This window comes from Pyrgilauda ruficollis, unplaced genomic scaffold (assembly GCF_017590135.1).
Source record: "Pyrgilauda ruficollis isolate IOZ18807 unplaced genomic scaffold, ASM1759013v1 scaffold62, whole genome shotgun sequence".
Taxonomy (NCBI): Eukaryota; Metazoa; Chordata; class Aves; order Passeriformes; family Passeridae; genus Pyrgilauda; species Pyrgilauda ruficollis.
The window spans coordinates 1654712-1681480 of NW_024527933.1; the positions used below are offsets into that span (position 1 = coordinate 1654712).

Here is a 26769-nt window from a genome sequence, read left to right on the forward strand (position 1 = left end):
GCCTCTGTCTCAGCCAACACCATTTGCTCTTCATCATTCTGCCAGTACTGATGTGGACCCTGGCTCTGGTGACAGCATTAGCCTGGCCAGGTCCATCAGCAAGGACAGTCTTGCTTCCAACATTGTCAATGTAACCCCCAAAAATCAGCCCCACCCTCCATCAGTGAAAGCTAACGGGAAGAGCTTGCTGAACAACGTAGAAATGGAGGATGAAGATGAAGAGCTCATTGCAATCATCAGATCTGAAGAAAGGCCAAACCGTGGTGACCCTGAGGTGCAGAATGCAGCAGCCAGGGTGCCCAGCATAGTGGCCACAGCGTGGTCTCCAAAAACAAACAGTGACCCTTCGGACAGCAAACCCGAGAGTTTTTACCTGGAGCCTTTAATGCCTGCAGTCCTGAAACCAGCCAAGGAAAAGCAGGTCATCAATAAAGAGGATGAGTGTGGGGAGGGGAAACAGAGGAGTTTTGTGACAAAGAGGTTAAATGAAGGACACTTGTCTTTGATCCGCAAGAAAGCCACGAGCAGTCATGGTGAGCATGACCTCAACAGGACTTTTACTCCAATTTCTAGCTCTGATTTTACTCCAGCTGCAGATCCCAGTTCTGCAGATGCACAGGCCCTGGGGGAGGCAGGTATAGAAGCTTGCAGACCTTTGGCTAGTAGCAGTTTAGATCCTTCCTCTCAGGAGCTATCCACTGGAGGATTCTTTCTTCATGCTGCTAAACCTGATGATGAGGTGACAAGTAAAGTCAACGTGAGTTACGGGAAAGGTCTCAGCCTGCACGTTCAGGATACAACCTGGACCATGGTGAGACAGGACTCAGAGCCGGATCTCCTGGACATGGAAGATGCTGACCAGGATTTGGTGGCCATAGACAACCATCCTATAGTCACTAAGTACATTGGTGAGGAGGAATCTGCCAAGCTGCAGGAGGACATGAAGGTGAAGGAGCACGAGGACAAGGACGACGCCAGCGGCCGCTCCAGCCCCTGCCTGAGCACCATTTCCCAGGTGAGCAGCGTGTCCATGGCCAGCGGCAGCGTCCGCATGACCAGCTTTGCAGAGAGGAAACTGCAGAGGCTCAACAGCTACGAGACCAAGTCCAGCACCAGTAGTTCCCAAAAAACCACCCCAGATGGGTCAGAAAGCTGCCCAGCACCACTGACCACGTGGAAACAAAAGCGAGAGCAGAGCCCCAACAGGCAGAACAAAGACAATGTTAATCTTTTAGCTTCAGAGCTGGTGCAGCTCCACATGCAGCTGGAAGAGAAGCGCAGGGCCATCGAGGCTCAGAAGAAGAAGATGGAAGCCTTATCAGCAAGGCAGAGACTAAAATTGGGCAAGGCAGCTTTCCTGCATGTTGTTAAAAAAGGGAAGTCTCCTGATGGTCCACAACCTCTTAAACCAGAACATTTTGCAAAAGAATATTCCCGGCACAATGGGGAAGATTTAGATGAAGTTTCTTTGGGTTCCAAATCCGAGGAGTTTCTTGTGAAAGAGGAGGAGAGAGAAGAAATGCTCAACGATTCTCAAGAGGTAGCAAAAGTAAAAATGCAGGAAAGCCTGGCTTTTGCTGAGCAACACAAACCAAAAGACCCTGCTGCTATACACGATTTGGAAAAAAGTAAAATTATTTCTGTTGCCCTCCTAGAAGAAAACGTGTCTGAAGCAGATATAAATGAATGTGATCTTTCTATCGAGAAGCTGAATGAAACAATCAGCACCCTGCAGCAGGCCATCTTAAAGATATCCCAGCAGCAGGAGCTGCTCATGAAATCTCCAACAGTGCCATCCCCAGGAAGCAGAAGTAACTCTCAGGACCAAAAGGTGAAACCTTCAATTCATTTTGTTGAGCCCCTGTCTCCAACTGGAATGAATAGCCTGCGGAAACCGCCGCGGCTCGGCCAAGGAAGGACTCCCCGGCCAGGGAGGCCTTCAGAGCTCAAAGTCCCCAAGGACAGGCAGCAGAATTCAGCACGTGTTAAAACCCCAACACCCAGCCTAGAAAGCCTTCCACATTTGAGACCTTTCCCACCCAATAGCTTGGCAAAGACACCCACGGAAGCGGGACTGGAAAGCAGCCCTGATCATGGAAGTGGTTCCCAAGAGAAGTGTTTCTTTGATACCTATAGACTTCATGATGAGAGCAATCAAAGGGCACTTGTTCTCTCCACCTCCAAAGATGCAAATATTCTGTCTGAAATGAGCAAAGAGGTGAATAACAGCTTCAAGGAAACAGGGTTGAATTCTTCTGATGGCTCAGGAAAAGAAAATGTCCCAGTGGATGAGCCCCTGAGAAGCAAGGCTAATCTCATTGAAGTAGATTTGTCTGACTTAAAAGCTCCAGATGAAGGAGAACTTGAAAACCAGGATAGCTCCACGGATATGATTAGTGAAGGTGATCAGAAGTCTGGTGTGGGTTTTTTCTTCAAGGTAAATGTGTTACCTTTCTCTCTTTGGTTCCTGTTACACACTCACCCAGCATTAGAACTGGAGTTTCCCAGGCTCCTGATGGAGCACAGCCCTTACTGGTTGCAGCCCTTACTGGATATAGAAAGAAAATAATTACTTCTGGAAAAAGAGAGAGCAATATTTGGATATAGAAAGAAAATAATTACTTCTGGAAAAAGAGAGAGATCTGCTCTCAAAACATTTCATGTCTTAATTTGTGTTTAGCAATGATTATTGTCAATACCACACAAGTACTGACACGATACTTTGTCTTTTAATTTCTCTTTCAAGAAAGTCAAACTAGTCTCAGTCTCAGGGAATTCAGCTTTTGGGGTCTTTGTAGTGTGATTAATTTGGATTGATTGTCATTCACTGGGATTATTTGTGATGTCCATTCTGGCCCACATCATAGCTGCATTGTACTTTGCAGGTCTAGAAAGTTTTGTAATAATTAAAGATATTTAAAAACAAGTCAGAGTAAGATAAGCCCCTTTTTTCTCCTCACAGACTTAAGGGAACACTAAAACTCTCTCTTAATTTGTTCTTGAGCAATAAGAGGTTTTGATTTACACTCATCAATCCTAAAAATGTAAAAATTTCCAAAAGTAATAGTTTTTCTTCAAATTTTCCTGGAATCATCAGCAATCTTGTGATGTGCGGCTTAATATATCGTCCACTGTTCCTTAAATTTTCCATCCCTTTGGATTTTTCAGGATGAGCAGAAGGCAGAGGATGAGCTGGCCAAGAAACGCGCGGCGTTCCTCCTGAAGCAGCAGCGCAAGGCCGAGGAGGCTCGGCTGCGGAAGCAGCAGCTGGAGGCTGAGGTGGAGCAAAAAAGGGATGAAGCTCGGTAATGATGCACAGAAAAAGGATTTGTCTTTCTTTGAAGGTCAGGAGGTTGTTCCATGCTGAATGCACTGTCCTTGTGTTCTGTGGCAGCCGCAAAGCTGAGGAGGACCGGATACGGAAGGAAGAGGAGAAGGCTCGGCGAGAGCTCATCAAGCAGGAATATCTGAGGAAAAAACAGCAGCAAATTTTGGAGGAGCAAGGGCTTGGGAAGCCCAAATCCAAGCCCAAAAAACCCAGGCCAAAGTCAGTCCATCGTGAGGAATCTTACAGTGATTCAGGCACGAAGTGTTCTTCCACACGTAAGGATCTGGCTTTGTTTGCTCCCCCTGAGTTTCAAATCTGCTGTAACCAAACGTGTTTGACATTTTCTCTCCTTTTTTCTAGCTGATAATTTGAGCAGTGCTCAGTCTGGTTCCAGTCTGTCTTTGGCCTCAGCAGCAACAACTGAGCCTGAAAGTGTTCACTCTGGTGGCACTCCCTCACAGAGGTACAGCCAGGTTCTCTTGGGTTTCTCTGGTCCTGGGGGATGAAACAGTTTTGGGCTTCAGTGCTGTTTGCTTCCCCTCACTGGCAGAGGAGCACAATCAGCATTGCTGAATTCATCTGGTTTATGTGGCTGACAACTGCAGTGTTCTGTACAAATTTGCAATTTTGTTTTATTTTCTCCCAGAGGAGTCAGAGTTTTGCTTTGATTTCTAGCAAGGAGAATCTGACTGTTCTGGGGAGAAAATGAGAGAATATTCTGTTCCATTCAGGGACAGCAGCATTTATGTGAGATTAGAGGGCCAAACTCCGAAATCTTGGCATATAATTTTTTATTTCTTTCCCTCCCAGAGTTGAATCAATGGAGTCCTTACCCATTCTGAGCAGAAATCCCAGCAGAAACACAGAGAGAGACTGGGAGAATGCTTCCACAGCATCTTCTATTGCTTCAGTGGCAGAATACACAGGTGCCTGCTTTGTTTTAGTTTTGTTACTTTTGTTTAGTTAGTTTTATTTATTTATTATTCATACCAGGTCAGGAAAACCTGTGATATGTTTATGTTATTTTTTGAGAAGGTAGCAGGTGTATTTTGTTCTGTTTAGTATCTCTAAAAGTAAGTCATTCTAGAAAAATAATGAGGGTTTTTTTCTTTTTTTTCACTTTGAATGAAAATCTTAGTGTTCATAAGTATAAGGCAGATAATTTTGACTTATTTATCTTCCTTAGGTCCAAAATTATTTAAGGAACCCAGCAGCAAATCCAACAAACCTATTATTCACAATGCTATATCTCACTGCTGTCTTGCTGGAAAAGTGAATGAACCACACAAGAACTCAATATTAGAGGTAAACATTAAAGTTATTAATGCACTCTCAATCTGTAATGCTGATTTCATGATCCCACTGCTGTGCAGGGTGAATTCCATCTCCTGTAATGTGGCTGTACAGAGCATTTTTTGCTTTCCACGTGGAAAACACGATCCCGTATTTAGAGTTCTGCTTTTAGCTTTATAAAGGGAAAATTATGTTAATAGAAACAACTATTCAGCTTAAAGCTTGGCGTGGTTCTCCCTGTGAGCAGCCCCTGTACCTGGTTGTTTTTGCTGCAGGAGCTGGAGAAATGTGATGCCAACCACTACATCATCCTGTTCCGCGACGCCGGCTGCCAGTTCCGAGCACTTTACTGCTACTACCCCGACACGGAGGAGATCTACAAGCTCACTGGGACAGGGCCAAAGAGCATCACCAAGAAAATGATTGATAAACTCTATAAGTACAGCTCGGACAGAAAACAGTTTAACGTGATCCCAGCCAAAACCATGTCTGTGAGCGTGGATGCTCTCACCATCCACAACCACTTGTGGCAGGCCAAGCGACCCGCGGTGCCAAAGAAGAGCCAGACTCGGAAATGACACCCAGCTCCTGGGGACAAGGTTGGCTCACTGGGATGGCATTGACAGAAGACATGTTTACCATTTTCCTCCGGTTTGGTATGAAATGTGCAGAACCATAGACATTTTTTAAGAAGCTTCGGGACAGAGAACCGTGGATGCAAGTTCTTGAGGATGAAGGAACGTTGCCAGTGTTTTTTATGAATGATGAACCTGCTGTTACACCCAATGCTAACTACTGTGGCTTTCAGCTGACGAGGGACTGTGCATGTAGCAAGATCTTGAACAAGTGGATTTCCTTTTACTTGAAGCTTTTCATCGGTACAAATTGGGAATAATTTAATTCTCTTTCCTCTCCACCTCATTCCCTCCTTTTTCCTGGCGTTCTTAAAAGTTGGCGAGCCTTGAACTTGGGTAGAAGGATTGAACAGATCTTGGGTGAAGTGCTTTGGGTTTGGTTTGGTTTTTTAAACAGTCTTTAGGGAAATCTTCCTTTCAGACCTTTTTGAGGAACTGTTGAATACATCCAGATGTTGTACTGTACCTACTGCCAACGTAAGTCCAGCTCTCAGATTTCTGAAAAAAGCCCCAACTTGTGCTGCTCAGAACAGAGTTTACTTGCAGGATCTGTGTAGGATAAGCATTGCAAGCATTGCAAAAGCCAGTCTTTTTTCTAAAAAAAACAAATATAAAAAATTGTTCACAAATGTAAAAGATCTCTGGAATACAATCATGAAGAGGCATAACAGGTGCTACTAGCTGGAATGTGCCTGGCTGAAACTTAAGGCAAGCTGAACGGAGCCCAGTGATTACTGATTTCAGTTTCAGGTAGTGTCCTAAAGATTTGTTTGCTTTAATAAAGGTGGATGCTGGTAGGTATAGAACATTTCCACTCTGAGCACGCTACTCCTGTACGATGATGCACTTAATGATCACAGATTTTAATGTTTTTATTACATCATGAAATGTAATTCTACTTTCTTTGTCCTGTCTTTATTCTGAATGAGCAGCATGCTCTACAATGAAGAGTGTGTTATGTTTTTTATTTTGGGTGATATATTAATATATATTGATTTGTTTTTCTCATTTGAAAGCAATTTTTAAACAGAGACATTTGCATTTGTTTCAAAAGCCCAAATAAGTCGAATGGCTTGGATTTCTTTTCATGTTGAAATATTAAATCTTGAGTTATGACCTTAAAAGTCTTCGTGTTCGGCAGATTAAATTTTTGTCTGTGGTAACAGGGTACATTTGCAGTTCCTTTTTTTTTTGTTTGTTTGTTTTTTGTTTTTATTTTTAACCACTCCCATGTCTCATTCTTGGCCCCAGCTGGTTCCCAGGTAGATTTCTGTAGCTATTCCCTAATTAATTTAATCTGCTAACGAGCTCCTGCTCCGTGGGTCTGACACTTACTACCTGCAGCTCCTGTAGGTTCTGACGTGGGTTTGCACATGTTTACTTTTCTTTGAAGTGTTACTTGAATTTGTGTCTCTCGAGTGCAGAAGGCCCTGCCCGTCCTCGAGAGGAACTGAGCTCTAAATCCAGTGTGATTATTGACCTTGGAGATGATGGAAGGTGCAGAGTTATTGTACACAGGGGAGTTGAGGGATGGGATGAAGTGCTGGGTAGCTAGAGCAAAGTGAAGGTCTTCCAGTGCAGTCTCTCCGTGGTTTTTCCCCTTCCAGGACTCCCTGACTAGGCTGCTGCAACTTTGTAAATTATGTTAGATAGTTTGCTGCTTGTAAATAATTAAAGGCTTTATGGTTTCTAAAGTGCTAAGTATTAAACACCGTCATGAGTGTAACTTTTGTTACCATGCTTTTCATGCTTGTGCTTTATTTCTCACTGTTTGATATTATAAACCATATTTATTTTATGAAACACTGAAATTTAATAAAAATCATTAACTGATTTCCTTTTTATTTCATGTGTACTTTTGTTGGTGTGACACCTCATCCCCTCCAAGAACTAATCCACTTTAAAGATGTGCTGTTCTGTTAAAGCTTCACCTGCAGGGAGCTGCAATAACTTTGTGACAAGAGCTTGCAGTGGGCAAGAATGGGACCAAAAAACTCTCAGAAATTGGGAAATAGTTGAGGATTTATTTCAGCAGACTCTGGCATCTGTCTGCTGGGGCTCCTTTGATCTGTGCAGTCACTCAGTGGCGGAATTTTGGTAATTTTCTAGTTCAGTGTTGAGGTTTGGGTTAAATTTGTGGAATTCTGGATACAGAGGATTTCTGACTGTGGTTTTAGTGACCTCATGTTTAACCCTTCCCTGCCAAGGACTGAAAATCCTGATTGTCCTAATAAGGACACAATAAAATCCTAAAATCCTAACGAGGTGATCTGGACCCTGATAACTTCTAAGAATCCCTGCTTAGAAAATGGGGTTTTGTCCTTCCAGAGCACAATGAGAGTCCCTGAAATCAGGGAAAAGTGTGGGAATCACCTGTTCCCTCAGCCCCAGGGGCTGGGATCCCTGCAGGTAAATGGAATTAAACTGGCAGCCTGCAGCTTAAGCTGCTTGTTTGGGTTGGTTTTCCCCAGGATTAGAGGCAGGGTTGTTCCCTCTTAGCTCTGTCCAAACAAGCAGAACTGGATAAAAACTCCTCCAGCTGCTCCAGAGGTGCTGGTTGTCCTTCCTGGGAAGCAGGAGGAGAAAGTGGGAGCTCTGTCTGTGACCCCCTCTGTTTCTTACTAACAAATCCAAGAATGTGCATCTTTAAAGTGCTGCCAAGTGCAATTTCTGTCTCCAGCTCTGTCCATCACTCTGTCTGTTCCATGTGCTCTTTGCATCTGTACTTGGTGTGGTTTTGTCCCATTTTCATCCTGCTCTCAGGTGGGGAAAGAGTTCAAGCCAAAATAATCTGAATTTGGAAAACACCAACTTACTTTGGAAGCCTTCACCTCCACTGGGAGGGCTGAGGGTGCCAAGGAAATAAAGCTGATTTTTGTCCCCACTGCACTGGGGAGTGGAGTGTTGGAATCTCTGCAGTTTCTCTTCCAGGGCTTTGGGGCTGAAGTTTGAAGTAAAAATGACAGGAATGAGTTCTCAGGACTTGGATTTTCCCCTCCTTTTGCTTCTCCCCCCACAAATCCCAGAACTGATGACTAGAGCAGTGTCAGACCACCCCAAAGCCCCTCACTTTCTATTTTATTTGATTTATTGTTTAAATATAGCTACAAATGAGGTGTCTCCTGTTCACTCTGAGCTGGCTTTCCTGGGAATTTGGTGCTGGTCCCACCCCTGGAATGGAGCAGTCCTTGTGGATGTGGGCTAAGCTGCCATCCGTGCTGAGCTTATCCAATTAAGTGGCTTGCAGTTAATTAGGGGGTTACATGTAATTAATTTTCAGCAGTTGAGGGAGAGGCAGGTGGCTGAGGGGGGTGGGTTTGGGGGTCAGGACATGCCAAGCATCCTTGGGATGAAGCTGTGCTGGGATTCTCCAAGGACAAGGCTCCAAAAAGAAGATTTTGGAGAAATTTGGTATCATTTTACTGCTGTTCATCTGCAGAACTGAAGAAATCTGGGGAGTATTTTGGGGTTGTGTGCTTCAGATAAGTGAAACTTTATTATATAAAGATCTTCAGGCCAGTTCAAAATTGGAATATTCATATAGTCCACTGTAATTAAGTGTATTTTCCACATTGCATTGAAAATTTTACAATGAATTCCAGGTTACCACACAGACATTGGACTTCTCTTACCATGGAGGAAGTGAAAAACAATGATAGGTTTTTAAAAGGTTTTTATTCTGATAAGAAAATATTTCCCTGAGCTTTCTGTTGCAGGTTTGTTAAGGCTTGGTTTGGTTTTAGAGGGTTTGAAGATTTCAAGATTTCCTGTGGGCCTATGAAAAAGTGCATTTTTACTCTTCTGCTGCAAGTGGTGAGTTCAGCTCTTCTTTGTAAAAAATAACCCAAATTTTTAAGGAAAATGCCATTCCAGAACTGGATTTTTTAAATGTCCCTTCCTTCTCCAGCCCGTGCTGAGCACGGGTACGTTCCTGTTGTAAAAATTACAGGGTGGATTTCATTTCCTTGTCTGTGCTAAATATAAATTCACTTTTATCTTGCTGCTGAAATCCTGTCATAGTTTTCTGATCCATCCCTCTGAACTTGTTAGGAAATAACACATTTATTGTAGTGGAGGGGAAAAAAAAACCTCTGGGGAAGAGTGTGCAGCAGGGATCATGAAATATTCAATATCCAGCATTTGTTAAAATTCAAATGAGGCACTTGAAAGAATGGTTTGAAGCCCATAAACCTTCCCAAATTATTGTGGCATTACCTGGAAGTCTTGGCAAAGGAAAACCTCTTTCTTTTGACTCTATTTTCCAGGGAATGACCACAAAAACTGAATTTACAGCAAAATAAAAAAATCCTTCTTGGATTTGGTTTCCTTTTTGTTTCCCAGCCACACCAACCCCATTATTTTTAATGCATATTTTAGTGCTCTAGATTTTTTCCTCTTCTTTAAGGAATTTTTAGTGTTAGAAGTTGATTTTCCTCAACTGGGGCAAATATTTCAATGAATTTTTGTTCATTTTGCAGAGTTTTTTTCCTCTTCTTTTCTGTGTCTGCTGCTGTGGAGGGTGGAACAAGAGGAAAAAGTGAAGACTCCACGGCTGGGAAGTGCTGAAATCCCCTTGTGCAGAGCATCAAATCCTTTCTGCAGCCTTGGCTGGGTTTCCCTCCAGTGAGAGCTGCTCTTGGTGGTGTTAAAATCCCCTTATTTTGGGTGTAATCACTGCAGTTTGGATGTCCTGGAAAATCAAGAGGATTTTGTTCTCCAGGTACAGATTTGTTTGGTTTAAAGCCAATAATTAAAAAGTAATTTAGCAGGGACTTGGCTTCCTGCTGTCCTTTTACTTCCAGCTTCCTCACGTGTATGTTCAGCCCAGAATGATCTTCCCTATTTAAGGGATATTGTTTGTGTCCTTCTGTGGGATTTTAAATAAATAGATTTTTACAGGATTTGCCTAAAATGCTGAATAAAACCAATCTCTGCTTACCTGCATTTGATGTCCAAGCTAAAATCTTTGTGTATGAGTGTAGCATGCTCTAGAAATGTTGGGATCTTCCCTGAAAATCTTGGAAACTTTGGAGCCAGTGCCAAATTTTGAAGTGTTGGGAGGTAGAAGAACATGCACTGAATCTTGGCTAAACACCAGTTAAAAAAATCCAAACCTTAAATACCTACAAAATTTAATGTGTTTATTAAATCACAGAAATGAGGATTAAATAAATAAATGAAATAATCTTTAAAAGCTCCTCTACCACACCGGGCCCTTTGTGCCAGAGGGCACAAAGAGTTTGAAAATGAAGTTAAAAAATAAAGTTGGGAAGAGCTTCAACCACATTTTCCTACGGCTTTTAAAACAGAATCCCTGAAAAAACCAGAAAAAATCAGACAGCAGTGTCTCCTGTTGCTGCATGCAGCTCTTTTATTGTCATTTATCTTTACAGAAATGTGAAGCATCTTCACAAGAATTGTACAAAACCCTCTCCCCTTGGCTGGCTGCATCCCAGCAGAGCAGCTCCCGGAGCTCGGTCTCCGAGAGGAAAGACGGGAGTTGCTGTTGCTGATAAAAATCCATGCAGGAGCTGAGCTTGGAATAAAACTGTCCTGTTCTATAGAGGTTAAATAAAAAGGGGGATAACAGGAAATAAATATACTCATAACATTGGTTGGAGTAGTTGAGTTTAATGCAGGATATGTGGATTTAGTCCATACTGTATCAAACCGTTAGTGGACACGGAACATGCGCCGGAGCCGCTGCTGGAAAACCCCAAAACATCCCAGCTGTCCTCGTTTCTGCATCCCCCAGGGCCTGCCAGGTCTCTGCATTGGAACACAACTCTTTCCTGCAGAAAATGGGATTTTTCCATGGTTGGAAGCAATAGCCATTCTCCTGCTCCCACGGAAGCTCCTTGTGGGCCCTTTCAGCGGCGCGAACGACTCTTTGTCGCCGCATCGACGTTTCCAGGACCATTAGAAAAATAAACTGCTTTTGTTTTTACATTAGTATTGTAACTGAGGCTAAGGAATTAGAAAAATGAACCCTTGGTTCTCAGACTTGCATTGGCCACAGGTGAGTATTTACAGGGTTTTCCCCATCCCATGGGAAGGTCGGCTGGAAATTTACACCAGAGAAGGAACCCGAGGCTTTGTACACGGAGCTTCCATTCAAACGCAGGGATTTTGTACACTGAACAAACAGAAGCATGGTCAAAATACAGGAATATCGAGGGCATTCTGATAATATCACAAATCACACAGAGGCTTCAGTCCTTTTGGCATGTGGTTTCCTCTTGGGATCATTTTCTGCTCGGATTAAGGGCAGGAAGGAGCTGTGTGTGCCCGCTGAGGAAGGAGGGACCCAGCACCACGGCCAGTGGAGCCTCTGGAGCACAGAGCCTGCATTTGGCCACATGGCTGACCTGGCTGCTCAGAGCTGGGGGGTGAAATTTTAAGTAAATTAAGAGGTTTTAAAATAAATTTAATTTTTTTGCCATGGGAGGGTTGAGCTGAGGAGCTGCGCTCGCTTCTCTGCGCTCTCACACACAGCTCACAGCCAAACAGACAAAAAATAACAGAAATGTTCTCAGTAAATATATTCAAATAATCACACCTTCTGTTTTATTTGAGCTTTTCTTTGTCTGCTGGTTTGGTTTTTTTTTTAACCTGTAATACTGCTTTGTTCCACTCTCCCTTGAAAGCAAAGTGGGGTTTGGAAAATGATCCATATTAAATGCAGACATTTAAATACATTCACACTCCATGGTCTGAGCATCCTGAGGCTTCAAGCTAGCACAGAGCCCACGTGTCCTTCTGGACTTCAACCACAACCCCTTTTTAGCCTGTAATTTCTGTTTGCCATTTTTAATGACAAATTTGGCATGTGAAGCTACAAACAGAAATAAATAAAACATTGTGCCTGCCTTAACCCAACAGATCCAAAACTAATCATTAAAAATCCATCAAAACAACCCAAAAAAATCTTTAAAGACAGCTCTGTTTGTGCCCACAGCTCAGCAGGGTGGGAGGGGTGCACTCATTGCTTTTACCTGTGGTACCTCACCGGGCCTGGGATGTGCCACCACTCAGGAGCTCCTGCCTGGCACTTCAGGAAAAAACAACAATAAAAAAAATAAAAGCTGGACCCCAAACCCCATCCAGGCACAGCAGGTCTCTCTCAACCCCCTCTGGAGGTGACACCAGCCTTGGCACTGCTCCTACCCTGGGCATCTCTGCTCTCCCCAGGGCCAAGGGCAGGATGGGCAGCACATCCCCACAGGCTGGGGCATCTCCCCAGCTGTTTAAAACTCATTTAAATCAGGTTTTGGCTTGTTTTCTATTTTGTTTTCTTTGTAAACATTGATTGGGGGTGCATTGGGGAGCAAACAGTGAATGGTAGTGGCAATAAACCATTCAGCTGGCAGTGAGTGCAGGAAGCCGATGGGATTTCATGGCCATGTTGTGCTTTACAAGCTCCTTGTTAAAAAAAAAAAAAATCACACTGGAATTGTAAGATATGAACATGAAAGTATAGAAAGTTAACAACTCAGTTATTCACTTGGCAGTCAAAGAAACCCTTTCCACATCGATGTTGTGCAAAAGCAGATGGAAAACACATCTGTGGAAAACACATCTGTGGTGGTGCCAGGTCCCTGCAGGTCGGGGGGGACATTCATGCACCTCTGCTGCAGGGGAAGCCATGGGGACAGGGGGGACAGAGTCGAGCAGGAGGGGCTGGAGCTGCCAGGGGGCCGTGGTGGCCAGGGGGACAGGCAGAACCTGCTGCCATAACAGTGTCACCGAGCTGTGACCGTGGGGAGGGGAAGGACAGCAGGCCATGGCCAGGACACACAGGGAGGGTTGGACCCCAGACTGCCCTGGCCAGAGGGGAAAGGGTGAGTGGAGCCACCAAACCACCAAACCCAGCCCAGCCACCCCAGACACACACCCCGAGTGCCCCGGGCAGCTCAGCCCCAGCAGCAGCACAGGGGGACACAAACCCAGGGGCTCCAGGGCACTGCCACAGAGCTGGCCCCGCTCTCGGTCCCCTGGGCTTGCTGTGGTTTGGTTTGTGAGGTGCCCCGAGGCTCTGGGGGCACAGCAGCCCTGCCATGCCCTGTCCCCTCCATCCCAGATGTCCCACGGCCACCAGAGTCCTCGCCCAGCTCCCAGCATGGCCACCCAGAACAGAAACCCAGCCGAGAAGGAAGAATGAGTGACACAGCAGGAGTTTGGGTACCCTGGGGGACACCTGGTGAAGGAGGAGGAGGAAGAGGAGCACGGTTTCAGTGCAGTTCCACTCTCCTCTTTACCAACCTGCACCCTCCTGGCCGGTACCAACCTCAGCCCTGCTCCCCAGGGGCCATCAGCATCTGAGCTCAGCCACGTCCCCCCAGCACCAGCGAAGACTTTCTCACTAGTTGCGGTATCGATATAAAAAGTTAAAATCCCCCGGGGGCGCGCGGCCACCGGCTGCGGGTGTGTCCGGCTGTGCTGCCCCTCCCGGGGCTCCGGGCATCCCTCCCGCTGGGCATCGCCTCCTCCGGGGCACCGCGGGCAGCAGCAGCCGCCTTCCCCTGGGCTGGGCCGGGCCGGGCCGTGCTCTCCTCCCCCGGAGCCCGGAGCCCCGGGGCCGCGGGCGCTCGGCGGCTCTCACAGCTGGGTCTCGTCGCGCGTTTCGGGGTTGCCGGAGCCCAGCTTGTTGCTGCAGCTGCTCTTGCGGCTGTGGCCGTCGTTGGCCACGTGGGCCAGAGGGTCGGAGCGGATCAGGTACCTGCGGGACACAGCCTGGTCACGCAATGGAATGCCCCAGCTGGAATACCCCAGCTCCCACTGGAACTTAGGGCAGGACACACAAAGATGGCCCCATGGAGATGTGCTGCTTGCAGTTGTTTGAATAAAAGGTGTTAAATAAGAAGAGGTGAAATGTAAATGCCATAAAAGATTAGAATAAATAATCAGGAGTTATTCCTCAGCTGCTCAGTGGAAAATGCCAAAGGAAAACTCCATGCTGCCCATGGGAGCTAAAACAGGGCTGGGCTGGTTTGGCATTGCTGAGGAACACAGGCAAGGAATGGCCTGGGAAAGAGGCCAAACCCTCTTTTATGGGTATTTATGAGAAGCAACGGGATGGGAGCAGCTCATGGCACTGGGGGCAGTCTGGGGACAGGGGTGAGGTGACACCTACACGATGTCATTGAGCTCCAGCCGCGTGTCCGGGGGAGGGTTGATCAGGACATAGGACAAGGTGTTCTGGTGGTCGTTCATCTCATCTGCAAGAGAAGGGGCAGAGCTGGTGAGGGAGGGACACCCCCAAAGACACCCCAACAGGCAAGGTGACAGATCCCATCCAGGCAAATGGGTCCCTTCACTAGAAGAAGCCGTGGGCAATGTCACTGCCACCGGGAGGGCACCAAGAACATCACTGCCACCTCCCTCCTCACCTCCCCAGGCTGTCCCCACCACAGCACGGCCCAGGGGACTGGCAGAGGTAACTCTTCAAAGTCCCCACTCCCCCCAAAAATAAAGTGAGATGTCTTACCTTGGTGCAGTGCAAAAGAGGGAACAGGTTAGTCCTGCTGTGTCAGGTACAGCACAAGTCCAACCACTGGCTCAGGGCAGCTGAACCCCCCCGGGGCCGCCCCAACTCTCTGCCCACCTCTCCCCCTCAGTGACTCAATTTAGCACCATCCAGGCCCAGCATTAGTCCAGGGATTGCTTCTTTCCCCTGCCCAGGGGGAATCACCTCCATGGAGTTTCAGAGCCATCGATGCCATTTTGGGGATGGCTCTAAACCACAGTGACCTCCCAGGGGGTCTCAGGGCCACCAAGAGCAGCACCCAGGGGGTAGACAGGGGGTCTCGATGATGGGGAGGCCCCTGTGCTCCCCGAAATAGCCAAGAACAAGATCATGGTGAAATGGATGGGGGTGCGAGGCTGCGGGTGCCAGGGAGGGGTGGAAGCTGCGACGGGTGACACCATCTCCAGACAGGATGATGGGGTGTGGATGGACAGGGTGGGGAGGGGATGGACAGACAGACACGGGGGCAGCATGAGGAGCACGGGGGGACACCAGCTCGCTGCAAGGCTTGTCACTGGGACACCTCTCCAGGCTTTTGGAAAGGCCCCTCTGTGGTGCAAATGGAGCAAATGGAGCAGATGGAGCTGCTTTGGGGGCAGCAGGACCAGGACCCGGCCACTGGGATGGGCATTAACTCCAGGCTGGGGGCTGCTCCTGTGGCCTGTCCTGCTGTCCCCCTGCCTGGCATGGGGGATCCCCCAGCCAGAGGCTGCCCTGCCCCATGGTGGGCACAGCCAGGGTCTCCTGCCCCAGCAATGACAATGGGTGCTGATCACCCTGGCACGGGGGTGAAGCTGCTTTTCTCCAGCCCTCAGATGCAGCTCCAGCCACCACAAGCACCCCGCACAGGGATGCAAACAGCTTCCTCCTGAGGTGCCCTTGCCAGAGCACACCCAGATGAGCCCCTGGCCATCCCCAGGGCTGTGCCACATCCAGCAGTGCTTGCAGGGGGACACCAGACCTTTGTGCTGCTGCTCAGACACATCCCTGTCACCTCTGAGACCGCAGAAGCTGCTGCATCCAGGGGGACTGGCACCACCCTCAGGGAGATGCTGTCTGGGACCCCCAGCCTGTGCCAGAGTGCCCTGTCCTGGAGCCACCGGGGGATTTTGGCCATCCCAGTGCTCAGCCTTACAGGGAGACCGGGATGGGGGTGGCAATGCCGGGGCAGGGGTGGCACACAGACCCTGGGACCCGACGGGACACACGGGGTTTGACGTGACAGGGAGGAGGGGAGGGGCTCTGGCTCTGGGCAGGTTTCCCTGCCCCATGGAAGGTTCCTGACCCCATGCAGCCAAGCCAGGCCCTGCTGAGCACAATGAGTATATTGCTGCATTCCACTGCCCCGGGCAATATACTCTGCTGGCTTCCATGAGCCCCGGCTGGGGCTGCCTGGCTGATGAAGGACACACTTTGTAAGGAAAATGCCAACGTTTCACCTTAAGCCTGGGCTAGTGAAGCCAAAAATGAAGCTGGGATGGGTTTTTGCTAATCTTGGGGCTGCTGCAGTAAAAAGGAGCCTTCCCAGAGCAAGTTCCACCCTGGTGTAAAGGTGAAAAAAAGATGGGAAAGCCTGGTAGGTCCCACAGAGCCCCACAAGGTGCCCAGGGTGGCTGCAGCACTGCCCCTGTGGCCCCTGTGGCTGCTTCAGACTGAGCCCAGCACCCCCAGTCACAAAATGGGGTCTTCTGATGCTGGAGAGGGGTCCAGGAAGGCAAACCAAGGGGTGCAAAGGGATTTTTAAAGCACTGCCTTGCTCTGGACTGTGGCTGACCCAGCAGGAGCTCCAGCATCTCATCACAACATGCACAGGCAGCTCTGGTGCACTTGTCCCCCTCCTCGTCCCCTCCTCAAGTTGTCAGTGGCTGTACGGCCCAAAACCCCCTCATGGAGCCATGGAGGGAGGGTTTAGTTAATGAAAGCCAAGGGCTGTGATTTCCCTGTAGGAATTCAGCTAAAAATGGTCCCTGAGGTTTCTCTCTCCCTGAGCAGGCAGAGCCCTGCGTTTGCACCACCACCACAGGACACTGATTGGTTTTCCAATGCCACCCAACAAATTAGTGCTGAAAGCTCGGGGATCTAAGGTGAAAACTGGCAAGGGTGAGGTTTGGGCTTAGCTGGCATGATCTTGTTGTACGCTGCACGCCATGAGTCACGCGGGACTCCCAGGGAAAGGGAATTACCTTGCAAATATCCCAGGTTTACCCGATTCATCACATCACTGGCTGTTAAATTTGCTACATCCTCTACAGAACATACAGGGAAAGGCACAGACATAAACAGAGAGAGAGAGAGAGGTCAGCAAGCCATGGTTTGGCAAATATCAGAGACGAGCTCCTGCGCTGCAGCGATAACGTGAGCAAAAGAAAAAGGAAAGGGGCAGAAGGCAGAGCAACGTTTTTCCATGGGTGTCCAGACACTGACGGTGACACAAGGTGACAACACACAGTCCCTGCACTGCTGGATGCCCAAGGAGCTGCTGGTCCCACACTGTGCCCAGTGTCCCTGTCCTGTGCCCCCCACTGTCCCCTCTCCTATCAGAGCTCCCCCAGTTTGCTTCAACTCAAATTTGCCAGATGGGCCAGGACAAGGATGCCAGCCCTGATGTGACCCCAAGCTGTGCCCCAAGCCTCACCAAGGCCAGACAGCCCCCCTGGGACAGAAACTGGCAACAGAAACTTCTGGGACTGGGAAAGAAGGGAAAAAGGAAAGTGGGGTACACCACTGCAAGCCCTTGCCTGGACCAGACAGCCCCCCTGGAACTGCAACAGAAAATTCTGGGACTGGGAAAGAAAGGAAAAAGGAAAGTGGGGTACACCACTGCAAGCCCTTGCCTGGCAGTCCCTGTCCTCATTCCATCCCACCACACTCCAGCTCTCCTGCCTCTCTCCCTGGAGATGCTGGCAGTGCCCACAACCACCCCCTGGGTCCCCACTCACTCCAAACCCCTCCTGCACTGCACTTCTGGACATTTTTTCCTCCTCTTTCCCATGCCTAAAGCCAAGATGGGAAAGGAGGAATCCCACCCCCAAAATCAGCTCCCACCCCAGCTGGGGCTCACTGCCAGCCTGAGTGTGGGCAGGGGCCAGCACGGGGTGGACGGACACTCCTGGAGGATGGAGCAAACAAGCAGCAGCACAGGATGGCTTCAAAGAAAGAAAGAAAAGAAAAAAACCAAAACCAAACCAACCAAACAAAGGGAGCTGTGGGCTACAGACTTTGTCATAACCAAGGGGTGGGAGCTGTCCAGGGGACACAGATGCCAGCACCGATGGGCAGGTCAAGCTTGACGAGAGACGTGGCTGCACAGAGGGACCCTGAGCGCTGTGGCTGTCACAGCCACACGCTGGTGTCACACGCAATGAAGCAACTCAGCCCTGCAGCTACCGAAAGGTTTTCCACAAAGAGTTTATGACAGATTAAACTCCACAAAAAAAGGGGGCTGCGCCAGCTGACGGGGTTTGGCCTCTCCCTGCCAAACTACAGGGGCTCTTGGGCATGAGGGTTGTCTGACCTGGGGTCGGGTTGTCTTGAACCACTATCTCTGCATGGCCAGAAAGTGGGGCACAAATGGGGCCTTGTGCCCCGAGGCTGTGTGGGGACACTGGGTCCTGCTGCAGGCACAAGGGCCACTCTGCCACTGCCAACTCCTGCCTGGAGCCATCCCAGAGCCCAGAGATGTGGGGCTGCCTGCAGCTGGCCGGGGGTGGCAGGGGAGGGGGGGCTCTGCGTGGCGGGACCCCAGCCTGGAGCCGCTGGTCTGCACAAGCACAAGCAAGCCAGGGAATGAGGCACTGCCCGGAGCACGCCCGGAGCGCCCGCTGGGACAGCGCTAAGCTGGGCATGGGGTTAGGCTGGCATGGGGTTAGGCTGGCTCGGGGGTCGGGCTTGGCGCGGGGTTAGGCTCGGCCGGGGGTTACCTGAGGAGCCCGCGGGCGGGAGGCGGCACCGTGGAGCAGCTCGGCCGAACGGCACTTACCGTACCCGGTGGTGGGCAAGCCCAGGTGCTTCATACGGTTTTTGACGAGCTCGGACAGCTCCTGGCGCTCGGAGCGCCGGTACAGGCTGAGGCGCTGCTGGCTGATCCACTCGGCCGTCTTGCTGGAGTGCTTGTTGCCCTTCCTGCTGAGCCGCCGTGCCCACTGCATGCTCTTGCGCCGCAGCAGCGGGTGCTCCGACTGGTCGCTGGAGCACGAGTTCCGGTGGTGGTTCGTCTTGATGCCCCAGTGCTCCTTGACGTCCTTGGTGTCCTCGCAGTCCTCAACATTGATTGAGATCTGTGACTAGAAGCCCAGCAGGTCACGCGGGATGGGGGGTGGCCAGGAAGGGTTTGGGCTGTGCCTGGCAGGGTGGGATCTCTCTCCTCCCTCTGGCCCAAATGGGCTCTCCCAGCACTTTGTCTCTGCACTGCAAGAACCACTGGGCTGGCAGGTTTCACAGAATCCCAGCGCGGTTTGGATTGGAAGGAGCGTAAAGCTCATCTTGTTCCACTCCTTGCCATGGTCCACCAGACCAGGTTGCTCCAAGTCCTGTCCAACCTGGCCTTGAACTTCCAGGGATGGGCCAGCCACAGCTTCCCTTGGATAAGCAGTGATGAGAGGAGTCTTGTGGGCACCTGACACCTCACACAGGATCACCTCTGGGACATTTGCCCAAGGAACAGCCATGCCCTCATCTCCCTCTCTTCCCTCTTACAGCATCTGTGCTGCCACATGTCTGACCCAGCAATCCCCACTGGTGAGCAGGAATTTATTAATAAAGCCTTTTAAAGCCTCTCAAGGAGCTGGGTTGCATTTAATTAAATGTCAACTTTCAGCTCCCTGTCACTGCTTCTTTACAAAGTCAAAAACTGAAGGTATTTAAAGGGCTCCCTCCCTTGCTCCTGATCCCAGTTAATTACATCAGGGCACTGAGGCTCAGCCAATATCTCCCTTCCATGGGGACAGGCAGCGCTGTGCTGGCACTGGGGCTGAGAGCTGGCACAAAGCACAGGGCGGCTCTTGGTGGCCAGAGCCAGCCCAGGGATCAGCCACAGGGTGGGGGACAGGGGGGACAGGGAGGCACGGCCGGACACGAGCGGCACTCACCTGCGCTCGGATGTCGTGGGGCTGCAGCAGGGGAGGAGGAAGGGAAAACCAAGAGTCAGTCCAGAAAAGGGGCAGCCCTGCTGTGCCCACCCTGCTCCCCAAGGTGCCCAGTGGTGTGGCAGAGCTGTGCCAAGATCATCCAGCACTGCTCAGAGAGAGGGGCACTGACCCTGACCCAGCTGGGGAAACAGGAGACCACGCAGCACAGCCACTCTAATGAAACAAACACAAAAATTCCCCTTCCCCTGCTCTCCCCTCCACACTGCTGCTGCAGCCAGGTCTGAGGTGTGCCAGGGACCAGCACTCTCCTGGATCCCAGCCTGGCTGGCCCCTTCCCAGCTCGTGCAGCACCGTGCCCTACCTCGGAGGTGGCGAACATGTGTGACTCCGTCCTGTAGATCCCAATGGGGATCTCGGCGCTGGAGGAGCAGAGCTTCTGGAAGAGGCGGCCGTACGTCCGGATCCACAGGTCATCCTCAGTGATCTTCATCTGAGGAACACAGGACCAGCATGGACCCGCAATGCACCTCGGGCTGCTCCTGACCTTCACCCTAGCTCATCCATGACCTTCCCAAAATGAGCTGGTCTCCACAAGAAAATCAGGGGCAATTTCTGACCTCAGCCTTCAAAACAGGAAGTTTGATCCTTGGCAGTTCTTGGGCTTTTGGCAGCACTGAGGTTCCCCAAAATGGAGAGGAACAATGACCTGGCAATGCTGCTCCCCCCCAGATCTGCAGAAGAGGGGAACCCCAACCTCGTGCACAGGGTGACAGAAGCCACCAGATCCAGGCCAGCTTGGCTGATGGTTTGACCCCAAGGACATTTGGCACATACCGCACAGAGGTACCCAGAGCCCGGCGTGGTGTCGAGGCCCAGCAGCAGCCGAGTGATGGTGATCATGTAATCCTTCACGAACGACTGGGGAGACATTTGGGCAGGAAACCAGGGAGAGGTTTGCTCAGCTGCTCCCTGGGGGATGCCAAAGGGAGGCCACAGCTGCAGGGCTGTGTCTCACCTGGTAGAGCAGCGTGTCCAACATGCTGATGCTGAAGACCCTCCCGGCTGCAAAGGGCAGCCGGAACATGAAGGCCAGGTTAGAGCCATTCTCTCGCTCTCTCTGCAAGAATAAGGGGAAGTTTGAGCTCAGATTCCACAGAAACTTAGCCTCCCATGGCAATGAGAGGGCACAGGTGTAATGTTTCTGGTGGGTGTGGCAGGAGGAAACCAGGGCAGCATCTTTGCACTGTAGAAAAAGAGGATATTTATTCTCCATGGAAATGTGTGAGATATGATGGGGTTTCCTGGACGTGGGAAAAGCACAGGAGTTCGAGGAGCTCAAATGCAGTCAGTCACTGTCAGTGTTGACTTCCCAGGCCCCCGTGCAGGGAACAACCTCCTCTTACCTTTTCTAGCTTGGAAAGGGCCAGGGAGTAACTGTCCTTTGCTCTGAACTGCATGAACCTCATGTTGGAGGGGTGGGTCAGCTCCGTGATAATGCTGAGGCTGGGGAAGAGCCTGCAATGGAAAGAGAGCTGTTGTCCTGCAGCCGTCTTGGAGGATTTAAAGCCTGTGGAACACCACAGTCATCCCTGTGCTGACTGAGGTCAGAAATAGCTGGTTACATGCTCCTTCCTGCAGCAAACCCAGTGCCAGATGTGTCCCACTGTCCGTAGCCACCACCCCAGGCACTGGCACCCATCCTGGTCTTGTCCCCAGCAGTGCTCACCCTCACCTGAACATGGTCTGGACGTTGACAATCGTCTTGGCATCTGCCATGTAGTCCTCCTCAGCACTCATGGTGCTCTCCTTGTCCACCACCACCAAGTTGTCAGCGTAGATGATGCCACACTGCAGCAAACTGTCCAGGCTGGGCAGTTCCCAAAGAGAAGAGCGCAGGGTCAGCCCTTGGAAACGACACAGGGAAGCAGCACAGGGGTTCCACGGCGAGCCCAGGCTGCTCCCAACCTGCTCTTCACCTGCTCCCATCTCCCAGGAAGGGGTTGACAACTCGAGAAGCCCAAGGTGGGCTCAGCTCTATGCTACCAACCCTGGGGCTTCTCACGGGGTGACAGAAAAGTCTGGGCTGGGGTAAATGCAACAATTCTGGCACGACAGCCACCCGTGGCAACACCTACTTGTCAATGGTGCCCTCCATGTAGTAAACCATGGGGAAACAGCAGATGGCCTCCAGAAAGTGGTGCTCAGGCCTGGGGGGAGAGCCACAGAGAGCGAGGGGGTTCAGCACGTCCAGGCAGCAAAGACAGACACAAAACCCCAGGGCCAGCCAGCCCAGGTACCCAACAGTGGCACTGCTGCTCCCTCACACTCCCACCCCACAGCACGAGATGCCCTTAAAAACGCAGGGAGGGCTCTGTGGGAGGGAGAACACCCCTGGAGAAGTACTTGCTTGTTGTCCAGCAGCAGCACGATGGGGTTGAGCTCCTTGCGGGAGCGGTAGTACGCCCGCAGCGGGACGATGAAGTTGTAGAGGCCATTGCCAGCTGTCTCTGCAGAAACGATGATCAGTTTGTTCTTGAAGCCGTAGGCTTTGGCGTCCTCAAAGCTGTTGTGTTTGCAGCCCTGTGCGTGGGACAGAGCAGGCACTCAGTGGACATGTCCTGGGGGGAGTTCAGCCCCAGGCAGCCCCCACAGCCCCTCCACACCTTGTCCAGCCTCAGGCAGCAGAACGGGGCTTTCTCAGGCAGAAGGTGGCACAGGGTCGGGGAGCTCCCGATGTAGGGTGAGTTTGGGGGGTAGCCCTTCACGTACCTGCAGCAGAGAGAAATCTGTGTGAGTACAGGGAGAGCTTTCCATTTATCCAGCACTCAGATGCTGGGGAAAACATTCAACAGCAACACTGGCAAATGCCCTGCAAAACTCTCCTGCAGCAGCTGGGAATTCCCTCAATATACATATTCAGGAGTATTTTTTGCTATGCAAAGGGCCATGAGGTTGTAAAGATGCAGGGACAGGGCGCTCATGGAAAAGCCAGAAGGGGTTGAGCCAGAGCACCCTTGGGCACCACTGAGCACCTGTCCTGTGCCATGGTCCCAGTGCCTCTGAAACTGGAACAAACTGGGTGCAGCTACAATGTGCCAGAGGCACCTGGATCAATGGGACCAGCTGGAATGAACCAGACAAAGCAGAGAGAGCGACTCACTCCACCACGGCCGACCCTTCCTCGTCCGACTGCGTCATCTCATCCTCAGACTGGTCACTGAGGAGGTCACAGGGCAGCAGGGACGAGGTGTCAGCCAGCTCCAGGACAGGGGCGATGCTGGGCCGGCGCGTGCCCGAGCCGTTCTCAGCTGGCAGTGCCAGCTTGCTGCTGTTGGCAGGGCGGCACTCGGTGTTCTGCAGGTCCATGGCCACTGTACCTGGACACAGGGGGAGGGAGCACAGCCAACACGCTCTAAGGGAGGGGAAATGTCACGAAAACTTCCTGTTCCCGAGCTCTGCACAGGGTTGAAACAGCCCAGATGTCTGTGGGTACAGGGAGTGCAGGTAAAGCCGCCACTGGTGGCCTCCCCCTGTATCTCATCAGGGCTCAGCTGTCCCTAGGGCTGTCCCTCTCTCCATTCCACTCACAGCTTCATGGCCAGCTGAACCACTCCCTGAACTGCCAAACCGAGCTCTACAGGAGCTTTTGTCGTGCTGATGTGTCTCTGAGAGGACAACCCTGCAGCCTAACCCCTGCCCACAGCTCCTCGTGGGCTCTGGGAGACACCAGCCAAGTCAGGAACCACATCTGCCCTGGCACTGCCCTCCCTATGGATGTCCCTTTGCCCCAGGGAGTGGCAGGCAGGCAGCAATGCCCTCACCCACCTCCCACATCCCACATCCCTCCTGAGCAGCTCCAGGTCTTAGAATCTCAGAATCCTTAAGGGTAGAAAAGTCTTCTGAGACTGAATCAAACCATTCCCCCAGCACTCTCAACCTGCCACTAAATCATGTTCCCAAATGCCACATCCACCCGTGATTTAAACCCCTCCAGGGATGGTGACTCCACCACTGCCCTGTGCCAAAGCTTCACACCCTTCTCTGTGAAGGAATTTTTCCTAATATCCAACAGGTTTGACAAGCCAGACTTCCTCATCCTGTCCTCCAACACCTTCCAAAAACCAAAGACATTGAAGGAGTGTCCCAAGAAGCAGAGCCCAGGCACTGGCCTTGCCAAACACCACTGTCCTGCTGGCACTCACGTCACGTCTGTCCCTCTCATCACCTCTGCCCAAGGTCCCTCTGTGTAGGAGCTGTGTGACGACAGCTGTGACAAACACCGCTCAGCAAAGCGCTCGGAGGCCTGCTGGGGGATAATCTATGCAAATTGCTGCTCAGGAGTACAAACACATAAATTATTTGCTTGAAATATAATGTGCTCGTGTGGCTCAGTTCCTCCAAAACTTGTTCTCCCCAGATACAAGAGGGAAGTAATGACTCATGGTATTTTTCACTTGCACAAATGCACTGCTGGCTGCAGGGAGAGCTACGCTCTTCCTCGGCTTGGGAATCATAAACGTGATTTAGGATGTGCCCCACGGCATTTCTTCTTCCAGCCTTGGAAATAATTGGGGGGTTAAATCCAGGCTTGGGGCATTTATGCAAATACCCTTAATGATAATGGACATCACGAGGTTTAATAATGATATTTGAGCTTGCTGAGAGCATGCAGGGTGCAAGGAAACATGTATTTTACTGGTGAGACAGCTGGGAGAGAGCACGGAGAGGGCTTTTCGGGGAGGGAGGGAGCGTAGCAAAACACAAAATAAACCCAAATGTGGGAGAGGAAATGAACCCAAGCGTGGGGGAGGTGATGGAGTGGGGTGTGCCAGCTCCTGCTGCCCCCCGAGCCCCCGACTCACCCATGCTGGCGATGATGCTGTGCACGGGCAGCCGGGAGGGGCCGTCGTAGTTGCCTCTGCCCGCAAAGCCCTTCTTCTTCTGCTTCTCCTCCTGCTTGAAGATGAAGGCAGAGTTCTCCTCCTTGGTGATGTTGATGTAGAAGCAGGTGTCTGACGCTGCCATGATGTGCCGCGGCCCGGGGTTCAGCAGGATGCTTTTGTTCTCCTCCCTCCGGATGCCGATCAGGCAGACGCCGTACCTGCACCGGGAGCAGGGGATGGGCATTCCCAGATGAAGAAAATCCCCTCCACAGGAGCAGGTGATGAGCATTCCCAGCTGGAGAAAATCCCCTCCACAGGAGCAGGGGATAGGCATTACCAGCTGGAGAAAATCCCCTCCGGGACACTGTCCCCCACAAAGAACCTGGCAGCAGCCCCAGCCCTGACCCCAGGCATGCAGGCAGGCAGATCCCCTTGCCCATCACCCCTGCCCTCACTTCTTGTGCGCATGGAAGGCGGCGTAGGTGAAGCTCTTCCCCTCGTACTCCATGAAGAATTTGCTGTCCCCCATGCGGATGTGATAGACTTCATTGCCCGAGCAGCGCCCGTACATCCGCTGCCACTGCTCCGGTGACTCCTGGCCCTCCCTGCAACCGCAGCAGCAGCGTCAGCAGGGGCTGGGATGGGACCCCGGGTCTGGGATGAGACCCCTGGGGCTGGGATGGGAGCCCCAGGGGTGAGATGGAACCCCTGGAGCTGTTATAGCCCCCTGGAGCTGGGATGGAACCCTGGAGCTGGGATGGAACCCTGGACATGGGATGGAATGCCCAGGGAAGAGATGGGAACCCTGGAGCTGGGATGGAACCCTGGAGCTGGGATGGGACCCCTGGAGCTGGGATGGGACCCCTGAGCTGGCACAGATCCCAGAACCCCAGCCAGATCCCAGGGCAGAGCAGCAATAATCTCTGGAGCTGCCCCTGAGCCCGGCAGCAGGGAGGTGGCAGTGACACATGGCCACGAGCCGGCGGTGCTTGCCGAGGATGAGATCGTGCTCATTTTGGGTTTAAGTGCCTTTTTATTTAACGAGGGTTCCTGCAGAGTGCAGGGGGAGGATGCAGAGCCCGTGTTGGCAAACAGCTCTGAGCATGGGGTGAGAGGCATCTGGCAAGGATGTTTTGTAACTGTTTTGATGGCACTTTACCCAAAATTCAGATATTTCTGACTGGCCAAGGAGTGCAGGGCACACACCACTGCTCTCCTGTGCTGGCAGAGCTCCTTCCACCCATGCTGGATACAAACCCACCAAAAAACCCTGCAGGGTCTGGGGTTGCTTGTGCTTTGAATTCACCTTCCTGCCAGCAGCACCGTGCCAATACAAAGGTATTTTTATCTCCAGTCTCTGGAAAGTTAGCATTGCCCAGCCCAACGGCACTTACAATATGGGCTTTTGCTCATGACCTGGACGGGGGTCTCAGACCCCACTGTGCTCCCCAGACCCCACTGTGCTCCCCAGAGCCATCTCAGACCCCACTCTCTCCCCTGAGCTCAGAGACCTCAGTTCTGCCACCCTCCAGGGGAGGACAGGGGTAGGGGAGGGAAGGGATGGGCAGGGACAGCAAGGGACAACAAGGGACACACTCACTGGCCACGGGAGGTGTGCACCAGCAGCGTGATGAGGGTGGAGGTGGCAGGACAGACACAGTTCAGTGCCAGCATGGCATACTTGCACTCCTCCTCACACACAACGTGATCTGAAAGGCAGAGGGGACCATCACAGAGGGGAAGGGGACAGATGGGTTCCCTGGCTGGCAGTGCCTGGGAATGGGGTCATTTTGGGGTGGTGTTGGGCACTGGGTGTTTCCTCCTCCTGCCAGTCCAGGAGGGCTCTCAGCTGACCAAGAGCTGCTGTGCAGCTGCTCCAACTCACCGGCAAACTTGACATGAAATTTATTTTCTGGCTTTAAGATCTGAACATAGAGAGGACAGTTTGGAGCAAAGTCTTTGACAGCCCAGGCTCTCAGGATGGTCTGGTGGTCCTGGACAGGGACAAGAGCAACAA

The 26769-nt window shown here is 51.1% G+C and overlaps 2 protein-coding genes across 3 annotated transcripts in view; one reads left to right on the top strand and one right to left on the bottom strand.

Annotated features, from left to right (window-relative positions):
* Positions 1–7089, top strand: part of CAMSAP1 (calmodulin regulated spectrin associated protein 1) — a 32628-nt gene extending 25539 nt beyond the window's left edge. For both annotated transcript variants that reach the window (XM_041483927.1, XM_041483928.1), the window contains 7 exons: positions 1–2437; positions 3169–3305; positions 3395–3603; positions 3689–3791; positions 4139–4254; positions 4515–4633; positions 4897–7089. In XM_041483927.1, the coding sequence (XP_041339861.1) occupies positions 1–2437; positions 3169–3305; positions 3395–3603; positions 3689–3791; positions 4139–4254; positions 4515–4633; positions 4897–5199 (3424 nt within the window). In that variant the 3' untranslated portion in view covers positions 5200–7089. The remainder of the gene's footprint in view (positions 2438–3168; positions 3306–3394; positions 3604–3688; positions 3792–4138; positions 4255–4514; positions 4634–4896) is intronic.
* A 3529-nt stretch (positions 7090–10618) lies between these two features.
* KCNT1 (potassium sodium-activated channel subfamily T member 1) overlaps positions 10619–26769 on the bottom strand; it is a 77252-nt gene continuing 61101 nt past the window's right edge. The window contains exons 15-32 of the mRNA XM_041483969.1: positions 26638–26746; positions 26353–26461; positions 25208–25357; positions 24732–24970; positions 23030–23246; positions 22533–22638; positions 22277–22449; positions 22005–22076; positions 21602–21736; positions 21273–21384; positions 20885–20986; positions 20704–20787; positions 20231–20359; positions 19870–19890; positions 18762–19065; positions 16966–17028; positions 14390–14474; positions 10619–13975 (exon numbers count right to left, since the gene is read on the bottom strand). Coding sequence (XP_041339903.1) covers positions 13855–13975; positions 14390–14474; positions 16966–17028; positions 18762–19065; positions 19870–19890; positions 20231–20359; positions 20704–20787; positions 20885–20986; positions 21273–21384; positions 21602–21736; positions 22005–22076; positions 22277–22449; positions 22533–22638; positions 23030–23246; positions 24732–24970; positions 25208–25357; positions 26353–26461; positions 26638–26746 — 2331 coding nt within the window. The 3' untranslated portion in view covers positions 10619–13854. The remainder of the gene's footprint in view (positions 13976–14389; positions 14475–16965; positions 17029–18761; positions 19066–19869; positions 19891–20230; positions 20360–20703; positions 20788–20884; positions 20987–21272; positions 21385–21601; positions 21737–22004; positions 22077–22276; positions 22450–22532; positions 22639–23029; positions 23247–24731; positions 24971–25207; positions 25358–26352; positions 26462–26637; positions 26747–26769) is intronic.